At 40.0% G+C, this 14,649-nt stretch overlaps 1 protein-coding gene across 3 annotated transcripts in view; it reads left to right on the forward strand.

Annotated features, from left to right (window-relative positions):
• Positions 1–7,912: 7,912 nt before the first annotated feature.
• The window catches only part of RARB (retinoic acid receptor beta), a gene marked incomplete at its 5' end in the record, with an annotated part of 192,368 nt that continues 185,631 nt past the window's right edge, over positions 7,913–14,649 (forward strand). For 2 of the 3 annotated variants that reach the window (XM_080610162.1, XM_080610163.1), the window contains one exon: positions 7,913–8,090. In XM_080610162.1, coding sequence (XP_080466288.1) covers positions 7,913–8,090 — 178 coding nt within the window. Of the gene's footprint in view, positions 8,102–14,649 lie in introns of all 3 variants that reach the window. The other variant, XM_080610161.1, reaches the window with a different exon arrangement.

Raw genomic sequence — 14,649 nt, forward strand, 5'->3', positions numbered from 1 at the left:
TTGATCATCTGAATAGTGAGATGAATTGAGTGATGTATTTTCCCCTTTTAGTTTGGGGATGGGCAGAAACGGAAATGGGTTTGGTCTGAAAAAACCAGACAAACAGCAAAAAAAACCAAACTCATACAAAAAAATGCCAAACCCACAAATTTGGTCCGGGGGATCTCTGATCTCCTGAGCCTCTGCAGCTCTTGGAGTAGTCTCTCATTTGGGATATTCTGAATATGAAGTTACTGGTTTACATCCTTAGAAACATTAATAAGGTACGGATGACAATGCAAGAACAGAAAATTTGATTCCACTGAGAGCAATTTTAAGTATTAAGATACAGCTTTTAAAGTCGAGGAGGGAAACCAGTTTAAAAGTTCACTTAAACTCAAGGAGCAAAAAGCTCCATTACCTTCCTTCTGGTTTCCTTAAATGAAAGAGAACTTGATAGTCCACTGGGATTTTTGAATGTGGCAGAATAATGAATGCATTTAGTTACCAAGCAGAGTATCCTATATACCAGCACAAAATGTATTCAAAGCCCTTTGAATTCTCTGCAGAAAACTGCAAGAGTCCGTTACAGAGGTGATTGAAAGACGCTGCACAGGAAATCAACTTCTCATCCTGTACATAAACATGAGCCAGTTCTACTATATCTGGCTCTTGGAGCAGTACACACAGTAAATTGTTAACCTCATCACCTGACCTAACCATTTATCTTTGCTTCTCAGTATAGTTTTGGCAACTGCTGAGTAATGAAAGAAACATGGAATGCAGATAGCTGTAAAAAAAAGAGGGGAAAAGAAAGAAAACCCCTCTCCCCTCCAAGAACCCCACTCTCAGTTACAAACAGCCCTTTAAAACAGCAAATAACAGGAGAGAATGAAAAATTTCCTGATGCAGTGGGAGGATCTTAAATGTGGTTCATATAGAATGGAATTAACATCTCCCTAGAATAACAGCCATGTGAAGCATGGATTTTCAGTCCTTCACATCTGCTCATTATGCTAGCATTGTGCTAGCACAAATATATTGATAACTCCCCCAAAACCTTTGTAGAACAAATAATTGTAGCACGTTTCAGATTTTGAGGTGTAAGGTCTATGTGTTTTTAATGTTATATTATACTTGAAGGTTGGCTGAAATAGGTCCTTCTGCTTATTATTGTTCCCATATGACGATTCAGGCTATGTACTCACAGCTGCTGCTCTCCAACATGGACTCTCAGTTCCACTGAAATCAATAGCTGGCACAGCAGGGTACTGTTGTATGGTATGTAAATAAATGGGTGTCATTGTGTCTCACTTTTTCCACACACACACCCCACCCCCCTTTTTTCCTTTTCTCCTTTCAGATTTAGATTTCCTTTTTCCAGGCCTTTATCAGTGTGTGCTTGCAGTGCAAGCAATACAAAGTATAGCTTCTTAGGGAAAAAGAAGCTTCCCCCCTTCCCTGTTTTCATACTTCCCTACTTCCCAGTAGGATTTTCAAATAAACAACAACTGCATTAATTATGTTAATTGTCTTTTAACAATCTGGGGGAAAAACACCCAAAAAAACCACAAACCCATTTTGCAAGTGTCAGCTTTATGACAAAAAGGAATTCACAGTCACCCAGTAGACAGCTATCTTGCATACCAAGATGCAGAAAAGTAGTGTGGTAAGAGTGTCTTCATTCTGTTACAACAATTTATCTTGCTTTCTCCCATAAGTCTTGCACCCATAGTTGAAAATATATGATAGTTGTGGTTATGGGATGTAAAGGCTACAGATCTGCTTTTCAATAAACTGACTTTGAAGTTCTGTTCCATGCATTTTCTTTTTTATTCCTGCATCTGGTCATATAGAGTGGTTTACTTTTTTTGGCTGCAGACTTGGCAGATACAAAATGCAGATGTTGTTCTTCTGACTTAAGCTGCTATTTTAAGCTTTTTGGCCAGCAGTTGAAAATTTCAGGCTCGATTGTTTATTTGCTTATCATCAAAGTGGGTTTTGTCGTATAATTCATATGCAAGTATTAGCTTTCTATGTTTACTTTCAGAGTTTGAGATTAGCAGCATGGTCTTTTTATTTTTTTTTTCTCTTGCTTTCTTTTTAAACCAGGATGTTCTTTTGGTTAATAATAAAGTAGAATATGTTATGCTTCAGAAAGCCTTTCTTTGCCAGCCCCCACCCACCCACCCAACCCTCATATTGTGCTATAGTGCTTTCCCTTTAAGAAAACCGTATCTTTCTCCAGATGCCTGCATCTCTTTGATACAGAAGGGTACACTAAGTTCCATCTATAAACAGAATCCACTAATTAAGAGTAATTGCTTCGGAGATTGGTACAGACTATTCAGCATCAGATGCATGTTCTTCTCGGATATCCATTAGCCTCTAATAAGATAATGCAGATGTGCCAGTCTGTTTCCTGTTTCCTTCTATTGTACCTTTATTGCCGTATATGGACCAATGGGATGGGCTGAACAATAAGTGGATGTCCTTTTGCTCCCGGAGCCCTTCTCAAAGGAACATTTGTTATTAGATTGCTTTTTCTGTTTAGTTTCACATCACTATGCTAATAAAGGAAACATAACGCTCCAAAAGCTGGGGTGTTTATTATTATTATTTATTTTTTCTTCTGCCACAGTAACCACTTTATTGTTTAATTAAATTTAGTTGGATAGCCGAGAAAACAAAAATGCAACATCTCACAGTCAATGAGGACTGGAGGAAAATGGGGTATTCCCCTTTATGAAATAAAGTTTCCAAGTGTTTTTAAGAGTTTAAAGGCAGCGAGGTTATCATGTTGCTGTATCTGATTTACACTTGAGTCATGCTAAATCTGCTGAATTATTCAGTACTACTCAATGCAACACCATCAGCTAGCATAATAGAAAGCATGTGCATAATCAGGGATTTCAATACAAACTGTACATTAAATACAGTAAGGGTTCTTGAAACTGTTAGGTCCTGACTTGTTTTGAAAACAGCAGTAGAATATGTCTCAAAGCTATCTAATAAATAAGGACTCCATCAACTCTGTCCTTTGGAAAAAGATATATTATTGAGAAGTTTTTCCGTGTAAAATTCCTCTAGAATTGTTTTTGTTGCTGAGAGAGGCAAGTTGCTCCTCTCCCATCTTACTGCCCAGGCTGTGCTCGCAGTGCAGAGGTTCCTGTTTTAGGATTTAGCCGAAGATTTAAGAGTGGGGGATTTTTAGCAGTGGTAAGAAAATGGGAAATGAACTTGGAAAAGTCTTCCTACGTGAGCCTGGAAACTTGGGACAACTGCGCTGCAGTCTGCTGGGCTTCGAGCATCAAATTCCCCAGAGCCCAGCGCTATGCAGAGCACAGTCTCATGTCAGCATGCATCTCCTGTGTTTTGTGGTTTCGTCCCCTAGTTGTAGAGGAAGGGCAGCAGTGGTTCATTGTGGTAGAAGGGTGAAGGGATAGTGGTTTGCCTTTGAAGTTTGCTAGGTGCCACAGTTGTGGATATCTTAAAACTGCTGAATTTCAAACATTGCCACAGGTAGATCAGAGCTCCCTATGGTCCTTTTCAGAAGCAAGGGAAGAAAAACAAGGCAAAAATCCTGCTTTACTTGTAACACTGACAGCTTAATTCCCTGCTATGGACAGTGAGATGGGAGGAAGAGGAATGTGCAGCTGAGGTGGTGTTGGCAGAAGGGCGGACAGAGCATAACCTTCCTGCTGGCATAGGACTATGGGACAAGCCTCCTGACTTGGCTTCTTGCCTGTCCAGCTGTTGATGTGCGTCAAAGTCACCTGTAACAGCAAAGGGATTTTATGAATTCAAATAAAATCTTACACAGAATTCCAAAGGATGAATTATGTTCCAATAATACCAAGAATTTTTACCAAATGTAAGCTAAATAACAATATAATGAATGAGAATTAATTTGTTTAATACATTCTAGGAGAACTGAGAGATTTGTGGAAAGCAAAGCTGTTTTCTATAGTAAAGCCTGTGCAAAATGCATGGGAATTTGAGACAGTAAGAAAAGCTGGGTCACTGTTTATCCAGCAAAATTTAGAGCTTGTATGTGAAAATTTGTGGGTTTAAGCTTCTGCTCAACTACACAAACACCAAGAAGAAATGTGGAAAAGACCGGTACACCTGCTGCATTAGCTGCAAGCTGATAAATGTTCTGTCTGCTCTGTGCTAAAGCTACTGTAGTCTCCTTCCCCTGTGGCCATCTGCTTTATCACTGAAGTCAAGTCAATAAAAAGCCTGTAAAAAACCAAAAAGGAGGCATATGTTCTGTCAAAAAAGAGTCATTGGCTACTGTTCAATGCAGTGTAGTGCACAGTGTGATCATCTCTTGGTGAGTCTTCAAAGAAACTTTTCTGTATGATCCTTTTCCATGCTGTTAATACGAAGGGCCTTGTACTCGTGAGCAGTCTCTAAGGACAAGTCTAATGGATGAGGATTTTCATCTTATACTAAGTAGATCTTCTGAAGTGCTTCAGTGACAGCGAATTTGTGAAAATTTTGTCTTGTATGTACAAGGCAGAAATCAGTGTTGCTGTCTCACATGAATGGGCATTCAACTACCTTTAGGGTGACTCTGTGGCTAGTTTGGCTTGCTCCTTCTGGAGTTGTTTATCAGCTGGCTCTTCCTGTCCTGTTTAGGATCACCTTGTTAGCTCCCCCCTCAAGGGAATACAGATGTAAGACAGAGGAGAGTATGTTCAAGGTCCACATGGCATGGAAAGGATAGGGCTTGCTTCTGGCAAGTCACAGTCTAGAGAGGATTGTAGGGTGCTTGCCAAACCAAGTGACAATAAAGGAAAGTCTCCTCATAGCTGGCACTCATACAGTGTCTTACAGTGTTTTGCAGTGTGGTGCAGGTTTACTTGAGCAGAAGAGATGCAGATGGTTCCTAGGTGAAAACATCTGTGCTGATATCCAGTGCTGATGTTTATCGGTGAGTAGAGGGGGCATGAACTCTGAGTTGCCTTTAGTGCCATGGAACTAGCATGAATGAGGACAACAGATATTTGGGTTTCCCATGCTGCAGCAGTTTCTACTTTGTGGTGGCCTCTGCTGTGCAGTGGTGCTTCTGTAATCTCTGTTAGGAGAGCTGGTGACTTGAAGTCCCTTGGTAACCACAGAACACACATAGCTTTTGCTTCTTTACAAGAAGCTGGAGTTACTGGAATGTGGGTGTCTGCCTGTGATTCCCTTCTCGACCATGGTATTGATGTTCAGCCATGTGTACACTGATAACACCCTGCTGCTCCTTAGGGACACTACTTGGAGTCAAACAGTACACAGTTTAGGGCACTATACCTTTTACACTGTCTTCCCTCTCTGCCTTTATTTAGAGAGAAAAGTTCTGGAGAATTCTGGGGAGACCAAGTTCTGGTGACTTCTCTCCAACACAGCTATCAGCAGGAAATTTCCTGCCATGAAGGGTGAAAGGAGGGCGATTTTGAGTAAGACAAGAAAACTTGCTTTCTGGTAGTAATTTCAGTATATAATTACACCTCACAAAATTGTAAGCATGCAGAACTATGGGATTATAATCTGGTTTTGGCACTGTTAGGTATCTCATATGGAGTTGCATACTGAGGAGCTATAATACTGATGCATTTTTGTTTGTCATCACTGGGTACGTCACAGAACATATTCATCCAGTGGTGAGGAAAAGACCAAAGAGTTTCCCGAAGTGCCCTTTTCTCCTCTCTTTCTTGGAAGAGTTGGTTCTTTTCTGAATACTTAAATATATCTGATGTTGTGGTTCTGGGAATTTTTATAATTTATGATGAGCTCTCCATTTCTCCTGGCTAACAGATGTATAATTGAAGGTATTACTTTTAAAAGAGGAACTTTATTTCCAAAGCCCAGTATCATTTAAAAATAGGTGACCTTGTTCTGTGGTTAGTTTTATGCATAGATATTTGGGACTGCTTTTCATCAACATCCCTCCCCTCTTTTCCTTTTTCCAGTCCCTTCTCCCCCTCCCTCTAACATTTTGAAGTGTGATGGTTTTGCCAATTTTTTTTTTAATTGCTTTAGAAAACATTAGTTCTTTATGTATTTCTTTGATACTTGTCTCTTAAGCATCGTAAAGCTTTAGCTAGGTAAAACAGTCACCTGTGATGGTTCATCTCATTCTGTGTTGTTAATGAGTCAATATATTTTGGATGTTGAGGCTTCCTCAAAAGATCTGTGTGGTTTCACTGGTCTCCAAGCACGTGGTCCTCATGCTCGGCATACACAACAGCTGTGTGTTAGCTTGCTATACCTTTGTTACTGTCTCATCTCTGCATATGTCTGTCCCCATTGCATTAAAGGTATTTTGTGCATAATTTATACAGTTATCAAATACTTACAAGCTACATTTCTGTTATCCCCGAGCAGGCTGCACTCAGCAGAAATTGCTGTCTGAAAACATGCACAGCTGGTAACCTTTGCTGGTATTCCGCACAGAGCAGAAACACTCCACTGCTCTCTGACAGGCAAACATATGCATTCAGCAGGGTTGGCTCTTTACTTTTTTTTTTCCTTGCTCATTTGAATTCGTACCGACAACTAGTAGACTGAGTCACAGTAGTAATAGTCAACGCTGCGTTGTCACAGTTTCCCTCCTCTCGCATCAATTTTGCTTTGTGACCTTGACAAGTCCTTTCACCACTGCCTTTATTTTCCTACCCAAAAATCTTACCTTTGCTTTCAGGCTGTAATTTCAAAGAATTAGGAATAAAAATGCTGTATAGCTGTGGATGTTGATACTAATTGCCGACTGTAGCAGATGCAAGGATGTAGCACGTTGTACCATGAAACAAAGGCTTTAGGCTGCCCAGGAAGTGCCTTGTTCTCAGCCTGAGGCTTTTGGTACACAGACTGAGAAAATGGGGACCTCTTGGTAGGTGACAGCCATTTGGGTAAAACACTGTAGCTCTAGATGACTCTGAAGATGGTGATCATGAGTGAGTTCCTTAGCAGAGCACAGGAGCAGGGTATTGCCTGCTATCATGTTACTCACCCAGCGCATGAAATAATGGCTGCTTGTTTATGTGGTGATACAGGCAGTTCACACACACACATACACAGAAAAAAAGACAGAATGGTCAGTAAGATATCTGTTAAGTAATAATGAGATTAACTAACTGTCCTTTGTAGGAACAATCGCTGGTAAACCAATTAGTGTGTTAACAGCTGAGTACAAAGTCGCTCTCAGACACTTGGTATTGAAGCAAGCAGAAAGTTGCTTCAGTGTCATTCATTCTGTACCTTTTATGGGGAAGCTGAAAGCTTTCATGTACATGGAAGCCCTACCATATCAGTATTTCAGGTGGTTATTGATGTATCTGTTATAAAACTGGCTGTTTCCAAAACAAGATTGCGTTTGACCAGAGATTGCTTTTGGTGTAACACATCAGGCAAGGAAATCGAATTAATGGGTGTTCTGCTGTCAGCTTCAAGCAGAGTGAGAATTTTACCCCCAGGTAACCATCAAGCTGATCTTGTAGGACATTGATAAATAAGTGATCACTCAACAAAAGTAACAAATAGAAAATTCTTTTATCCCTTTGCATATAATAAAAATATGTCTATTATAATCAATATATTGTTTTTTTCTTTCCACAGGCTCTATCAGTATGCATCTGTAGAGAGCAGCTGCCCTCCCAGAGAAACATTTGTGTAAGTAACTGAACTCTGCCCTGATACACAGAGTAGGAAAACTTTTTCTGTCCACGGTTTGCAGAACAAGAATGTCCTGACAAAAAGAAGAGTAGGAAACAGCGATCAAATATAGGACGGATCTGATCTAGTGAGCTACCTTTTCATCATCACACAATCTAGCTCAAGCCGTACCTGCAGGCTTGACAGCCCTCTTCATTCACAAGTTGAGATATCTATTTGCTGGCCTGGAGTGATGCAACATAATATTTATACACTGTGAGGTGTTAACATGACAACCAGTAGCCGCACATGTCCAGTACCAGCAGTGAATGGACATATGACTCACTATCCAGCAGCACCATATCCATTACTTTTTCCTCCAGTCATCAGTGGACTGTCACTCCCTTCCCTCCATGGACTCCAGACTCACCCACCCACTAGCGGATGCAGCACCCCATCTCCTGCAAGTGAGTGCTCAGTATTAATAGCTTTTATTGACTGGTTTTCCGCTAACAAAGACTAATGATTTTCATGCCGACATTATTATAAGAGTAATTGCAGTTGCTCATCTGTGGTGTTTTTTACTTGGGCAAAGAGCATGCATTTGTTTTGAAATACCATTTTCACTTAATCTTGTTTTTACACAAATAAGCATGCAACTATATGACACACCAAAGCTGTGGAAACCAGGGATGATAAAACCTGCTATGGATTTTGGCATATCCTGTATTATCATGTTAGTTGCAGAATCTGACGTTGTGTATTAGCTGTATTCATGAACATGTGTGTTTATGAACAGCAATGGTTCCTCAGTACAGAAATCTCTTAAGCTGTGCAGTAATTAATACTACTTTCATTCTCTGTAGGTAACTACTTTCTTTCTGGGCAGACTGTGAAGGCCAACCCAGTGGACTGCTAGTAGCTGTGAGCTGCCTATGGCTGTAGAATGAGCCTTTGAGTCTATGGTTGAGCTCCCAGCCAACTTCCCCCAGTTTATATAGTGAGCATGATGTGCTGTGGTATAGAATACCCCTTTGGTTAGTTTGGGTCAGGTGTCCTGTCTCTGCTTCCTCCTGGCTTTTTGTGCTCCTCTTCACTGACAGAGTATGAGAGACATCAGTGTGTTATCAAGGTTGTTCTCACACTAAATCCAAAACACAGCACTGTGCCAGCTACTAAGAAGAAAATTAACTCTATCCCAGCCAGAACCAGGGCAGTTCCACATGCAGCACCCTCACATTTTCAGTGCTGCTGCGTTGCTGGGCAAGTTTTTTTTACTATTTTATGATGAACACACTTTTTTTTCTTTTCTGCTTTGTCTTAGTTTTATATGTGTTTAAGTGCACTTAACAAAGCTGTTCAAGGTATAAACTCTTCGAGTAACATCACACGGACATCTCTGGAGGTCTTTGCATCGGGTGACTTATGTATTTTTCACCTATGTTTGGAAAACCAAAATGTAGACAGCTTTGCAGGTATGTTTATTGTGAAGGCACTTGTCTAAATTCATTACTATGATTGTTCAATATTAGAAGGTTTTGAGTAAATAGCATGTTTGCCAGACTACACTTTCTACTAAAGGAAAAGGCGACCTGTTATGGCAGTGCCCCCAATACATCTTTCAACAGAAAGCATGCAAAGTTGCTTGAAATATGAATGGGAAACCACAGTGAAGGCAAAATGTCAGACAAGTTGTGAGATTTTTTTGATGCCTAGTACTAATTCTGGCTTTGTGTCTCACTGTCTCATGTGTGTGTATTTGAAGACTGGGCAGTCTTGAAGTAAAGCTTCTTTTTCCAGTTATGTGGACAGTTTTCATCCAGTCATATCTGGGAAGAGGTGTAATTAGGTCAGGCTTTTATTTGCACTGTTTTATTGCAGGGAGTTTTATCTTTATTGGAGGTGAAAAATGAGAGACACTCAGCCAGAAAGTCTACAATCCTGCCAGAAATTATTCTGGTTATTTATCAGAATACTGCATTGAATTTATCTCCCACTATTGGAGAAACAGTCACCTGTGGAAGAAAGTGTTACTAGTTTTGGGAATCTTTTCTGAGGCATGCATTGGTAAATACCAAATGAATATGATCACATGTGCAGAGTTTTTCTTTTCCGTGAGTTGTTCCTGTGAAATTGAGTGTTGCAGATACATTATTAATGATTATTGAACCAATCAGTGTTCAGTCTTTCAAAAATTAGTGTTAAGTATGAATTTCTGTCCATATGCAAAATAAGTGGCTACTTCTGAATATTTGGCTTTGCATCTTTTTGCCCTGGTCCCAGCGTTTTCATGACAGTATTTTTGTTGAGATGCTTTGCAGCACTGGCTCACCTTGACTAAGTGTGAAAGCCTGGTAGCTGTGTTGTATAGACCAAGGCAATAGTGTTTGAAAATACCAGCCAAAATTGGCAAGATAAGGAAGAGGGTGACTTGAATTAAAATTTCTTCTCAGACACAGTCCCCTGCAGGATGACTCCTCTGGTTTGTGCTACTCTTTTCTCACCTTTGGTGGTGTGCCATCATGTGCAAGACCAATAGGGTCTGGCTGTCTGTTGGACTTGGAGCAGCTATAGGGAAATGGATGCTTAACACAAGTCCTGCAGAGCCTGACATGTTTCCAACAGGAAAATCACAAAATTTTAGTGAAATATTTGAGGGAGGAATAAATAAATATGGGTAGATACTGCTACATGACACTTTATTAAAGTAGAAACATCTCAGGTTCAGGCAAGTAGCACTCATGCAGGCACACAGAAAATTCCAGTATCTGGGTGGCATTACTCTTTATCAGTCCTGTAAGAAGGAAACCATCTTGCCATCACAAGATATAACACTGGTAATGCTGTTGCCAGAGACCAGTAAGGCAGCTTGTCACAATGTGAGAATTCTAGCTTAAGAAGAATTTATCTTCTTTATAAAGCATCTGTTGTGGATGTAACTGCAACTCTTAATTTCTCGAAAAAGACTAATTATAAAAAAGTCTTAAGAAAAACAAACTACAAAAACCCTTAAAGTGAAGCACCACCTGAAGAAGGTGGCACTTCTTTACAGAAGAAGGTCTGTAAAAGCCCTGCAGATCATCGTAGTATATCCACTAAGTTAAAACCTGATGAAGAAATTATTGTCTTTATGTTATGGCTGATGGAACCAAAAGCCTCACAGTGATGTTGCAGTTCCATAAGCAAATCTCAGCATGGGGATGATGAAGCCATGCTGCTCATTAGTAGAGGCTAGTAGGGTCTGGACGATAACCACCGTGGGAGCCACTAAATAGTAAACCAGTTTGGTTGTCAATTGTTTGCTTTCTGCTTAGATTGAGTATCCTGCTTCAGGCATCCTGCTTGAATGGGGCGATGTGTGTAGTCCATGCATTCAATGGAAGCAACCGCATATTGTAACTCTAGCCCCCTGCCACACTTTGGTCCTTAGGTCCTTGGCCAAGGAGCACTTGAATCATCAATATTCTGCCTTTATTTGTTGTGAGGAAGGAGGAGGAATAGCTTGGTAAGGGGGCAGGGGAGAGCAGTGAGCCTGATGCAAGAATGTCCTGGAATTTATATAAACTTAGTAAGATGGCTTCATCTAGATAGTTTAAAAAAAAAAAAAAAAAAATCTGAACATGTTATTAGGCTGTTGGGATGTCAAGGAGAAAAATCTATACTAAGGTAATTCACTGTATTTTAGCCAAGCTTTTCCATACTTTTCTGTCTGGGGTATTTTAAAAGTGCATTGTAAAGAATAAAGGACTTTGTATTCTGTTTTATGTAAATCTCATGAGAAATGCGTGGAAAGTAGTATCATATGAAGAACTGGAAGATATAGACAAGGAACTAACCATGGCATTACTTCTGGGTTGTGCTATGTAGATACTAATTATATTTAGTAGTCAGGGTTGCATCTCAGGCTTTTCAGACATGCTCAGGCCAGGCAGATGGTTGTTTTAGGGGTTGCTTTCTTCTCGAATTGTTTTTCCTTCCATTACTGCTGGTTATTTACCACTTCAACCCCTACTAAAGACTGATGGCCTTTTTTCTTTTTTTATTCTCTGGAAAATGGATTTTCCACTGGTATCATTAAAAGAGTACAGTTAAATCCAGTGTTACTGGTGTAGTACTGCGAGATATTTTTGCCAGTTCCACCCATTGCAGGAATTCATTTACTTTTCCAGTTCTGTTGTTAATCATTATATTGACACAGAAAGTCCTCCCAAAAGCACTCTTTGGCAGATTGCATTAAATATGAATAGCAGATATTCATTACGATGTGTTGCCCCCAAGAGAACCCTAAACTATGTGCACTACTCATGAACAGGCAAATACACTAATTCTCCAGCTATTCAAATTATTTTCAAATAGTTTTGTGTGTCTCTAATAAAAACAAGAATGTCTCTGTTTCCCTTAATTACTTGGAAGGTCAAGGACTCCCACATCTTTTGGTTTTTTTTTTTTAACTTCACAAAATGGGGAATATTTCTGTTGGAGGTTGGAGTATGGCTAATACCTGATGGATTTTCTTCCTTTGGCATAGTTACTGAGGTGAGTGCTGTCTGTAATGGACTAAAAGAAAAAACCTCAGCACTCCTTGGCACTTTGGAATTGTCTAAAATAATATTGTAATAGTTGTATTAGGGAAATAATACATTAATCGGCATTGCTTGATTATGTTGTTGGAGCTTTCTCATGCCTTCTAATTTTAATGTGTCTGTCTCCTTCTTCTTTATTTTTTTTCCCCTGTTCTGTGTCCCTAGGAAGGTTTGCTGCGTAGTCATTTACAGGCATCTGCAATTAACAGATGACTTTTAAGACTACCGGTGTACCTATTCTGTGCATGTGTTGCACATCTTTGTTGAAAAGACAGAACATGTGTTTGCATTCAGAAAGAGAGGGATAAACAGAATATCAATGTCACATTTCTTAGCTACAGCCAGTGTTGCCTCATGCTGGCAAGTCTGAGGAGCAATGTCCAGATGATACCCTGCAGATATCACTCATGACCTTGGAAACCAGCATTTCTTTTTAGTTCTTCCATTTGTTTGTGGGTTTTTTCCTTGTTGGACTATTTATGCAGCTTGAAGGCATCCATGCTTTGGTTAATGAAACTATGTTACATTGTCATTCTAGTTAATCTGAAACTAGTAAAAACTTACACTTTTCCTTTTCATGTTAAAGCTTCTTCTTTCAGTTGTACCACTTTCTAAAGGAACAGGAGTGCCTCTTGACTCAGCAGGGCCTGTAGCTCTTGCCGTAGCTCTTGCCATAGCTCTGCCCTGTCAAAGCGAACCCTCGGCACTCTGTGGACGCAGTTCACTTTGGATTTTAGCAGGCACTACACTGATCTGCAAGAAATCAGTTCTGGGTGTGTATAGAGAGGAATGTGCTTCCTGGGAGGAAGCCGAATTTAGAAATGGTCTATTCTGGGCAGAGAGAGTGCATGGCGTAATTCTGGCACATGCTTCACAATGGCTCTGTGCATCCTTGTAGACCTGCTGTAGTCTGAAGTAGCCTGGTGTTTGGAAGCCTTATAGGAGCTGCCGGAGAAGTGCTTCTTCTGTCCTTATGGGCCCTGAAGCAAGGAAACTCCCCAGCCAAGTGCCTTCCTACCTAAGGTTGGAAATGTGTTTCTGCAGAGTATTGCAAATGAGGTTTTCCTTTGTTCTGGCCCAACAAAAATAACAGTAGCTCCCAGTGTTGGGGACATCAGGAGTGAAGAGCAAAAGGCTGGTTCTAGTTCCTCACTGCCAGGTGCTATTGGATGACCTCTCTGTCACCCCTCAGCCCAATGATGTCAATTATCCATTGCAAATGAAACACACGGTATACTATTCCAAAGGAGTATAATGCCAGACTTTGGGGTTGGCAGAGTAGCAGCATCCAAAGTTTTCTCAATGTCTGATGTGTTTCCAATCACCAGTTGCACCAGTAGGTGCAATCTCCTAGAATTATTAATCGTGTGGTAGTTCATGGTATTAAAAGTGAACATACGCTTTCATTTTGCCAGTTTTCCATCTGAAAGGCTGTGTGTAGGAGCTTCAGTTTTAAGACAACTTAATCATGTTATTTTAATTATATGGAGAGTTTCCATTCAGTCATGCTGCCATGGTGGTGTCACATTGGGCATGGGGTGTTTGTAAATACCTCTTTTATTTTTTTTCTTTTTTAGCTAAAATGTGCTCTTTATTTTGCCTCAGACTTGAGGCCTTGCTGAGACTTTCCTCCTCCACTCTTCTTGTGTTGCTATTTTGTGGATACTATGCTTTTAGAAATACACAGCATTTAATTGGGAAGCCCTATTCAAGATTTGGATAGGGCAAATTTTCTGCAGGAGAGATCAATTTATGATTTTCCTCATCTAGAATATCTTCCCCTTTTGCCTGTTTAGAGAATATGGAGAACAAGCTGTGTTATGTGGACTTTTCAGCTGTATCAATGACAGCATATTTTTCATTTAAAAGTACATATACCCACCTTATCTGGTGAGCCCTGAAAGGGCAGGGAATCCCTTTTCTATTCCTTTGTCCTTCAGCACTCTCTTTCCTTTCTTACTGCCCAGAATAGGCATACCCAGTCATATTCATAAAAGATTTACAAAAGTAATTCCTGTGTAATAGCTTGGGAACGTCAAGATTTTATGATGCTGCCAGATGTGCTATCAAACAAAATTATCTGGTTCAAAAAACTTGTGATAAATCTAGTTGGAGAAAATCCCCCAGGGCAAACTCACCCTCTACCAAAGTAACTATATCATAAAATTGTGAGATTCTCTTTTACCACATGTTTGAAATCAGACCTAAAGCAACAGTTTTATTCACATGCAAACTTGTGTTTGGAATAAACAAACAAACAGGAAGGACTGGCTTTAAGCAACAGAAAACTCCTTTCCTTTCAAAACATCATGCGTGCTCAGAGGAAATATCACAATAAATGTCAGAAATATTCTGAAAACCAGAACCTGCATCCCTGAGATGTTTTGTTCAGATGATGCATTTTTAGAAAGTAGTCATACCCTAAATATAGTGGGTCTCATCT

The sequence above is a fragment of the Psittacula echo genome (genome assembly GCF_963264785.1).
Source record: "Psittacula echo genome assembly, chromosome: 2".
Taxonomy (NCBI): domain Eukaryota; kingdom Metazoa; phylum Chordata; class Aves; order Psittaciformes; family Psittacidae; genus Psittacula; species Psittacula echo.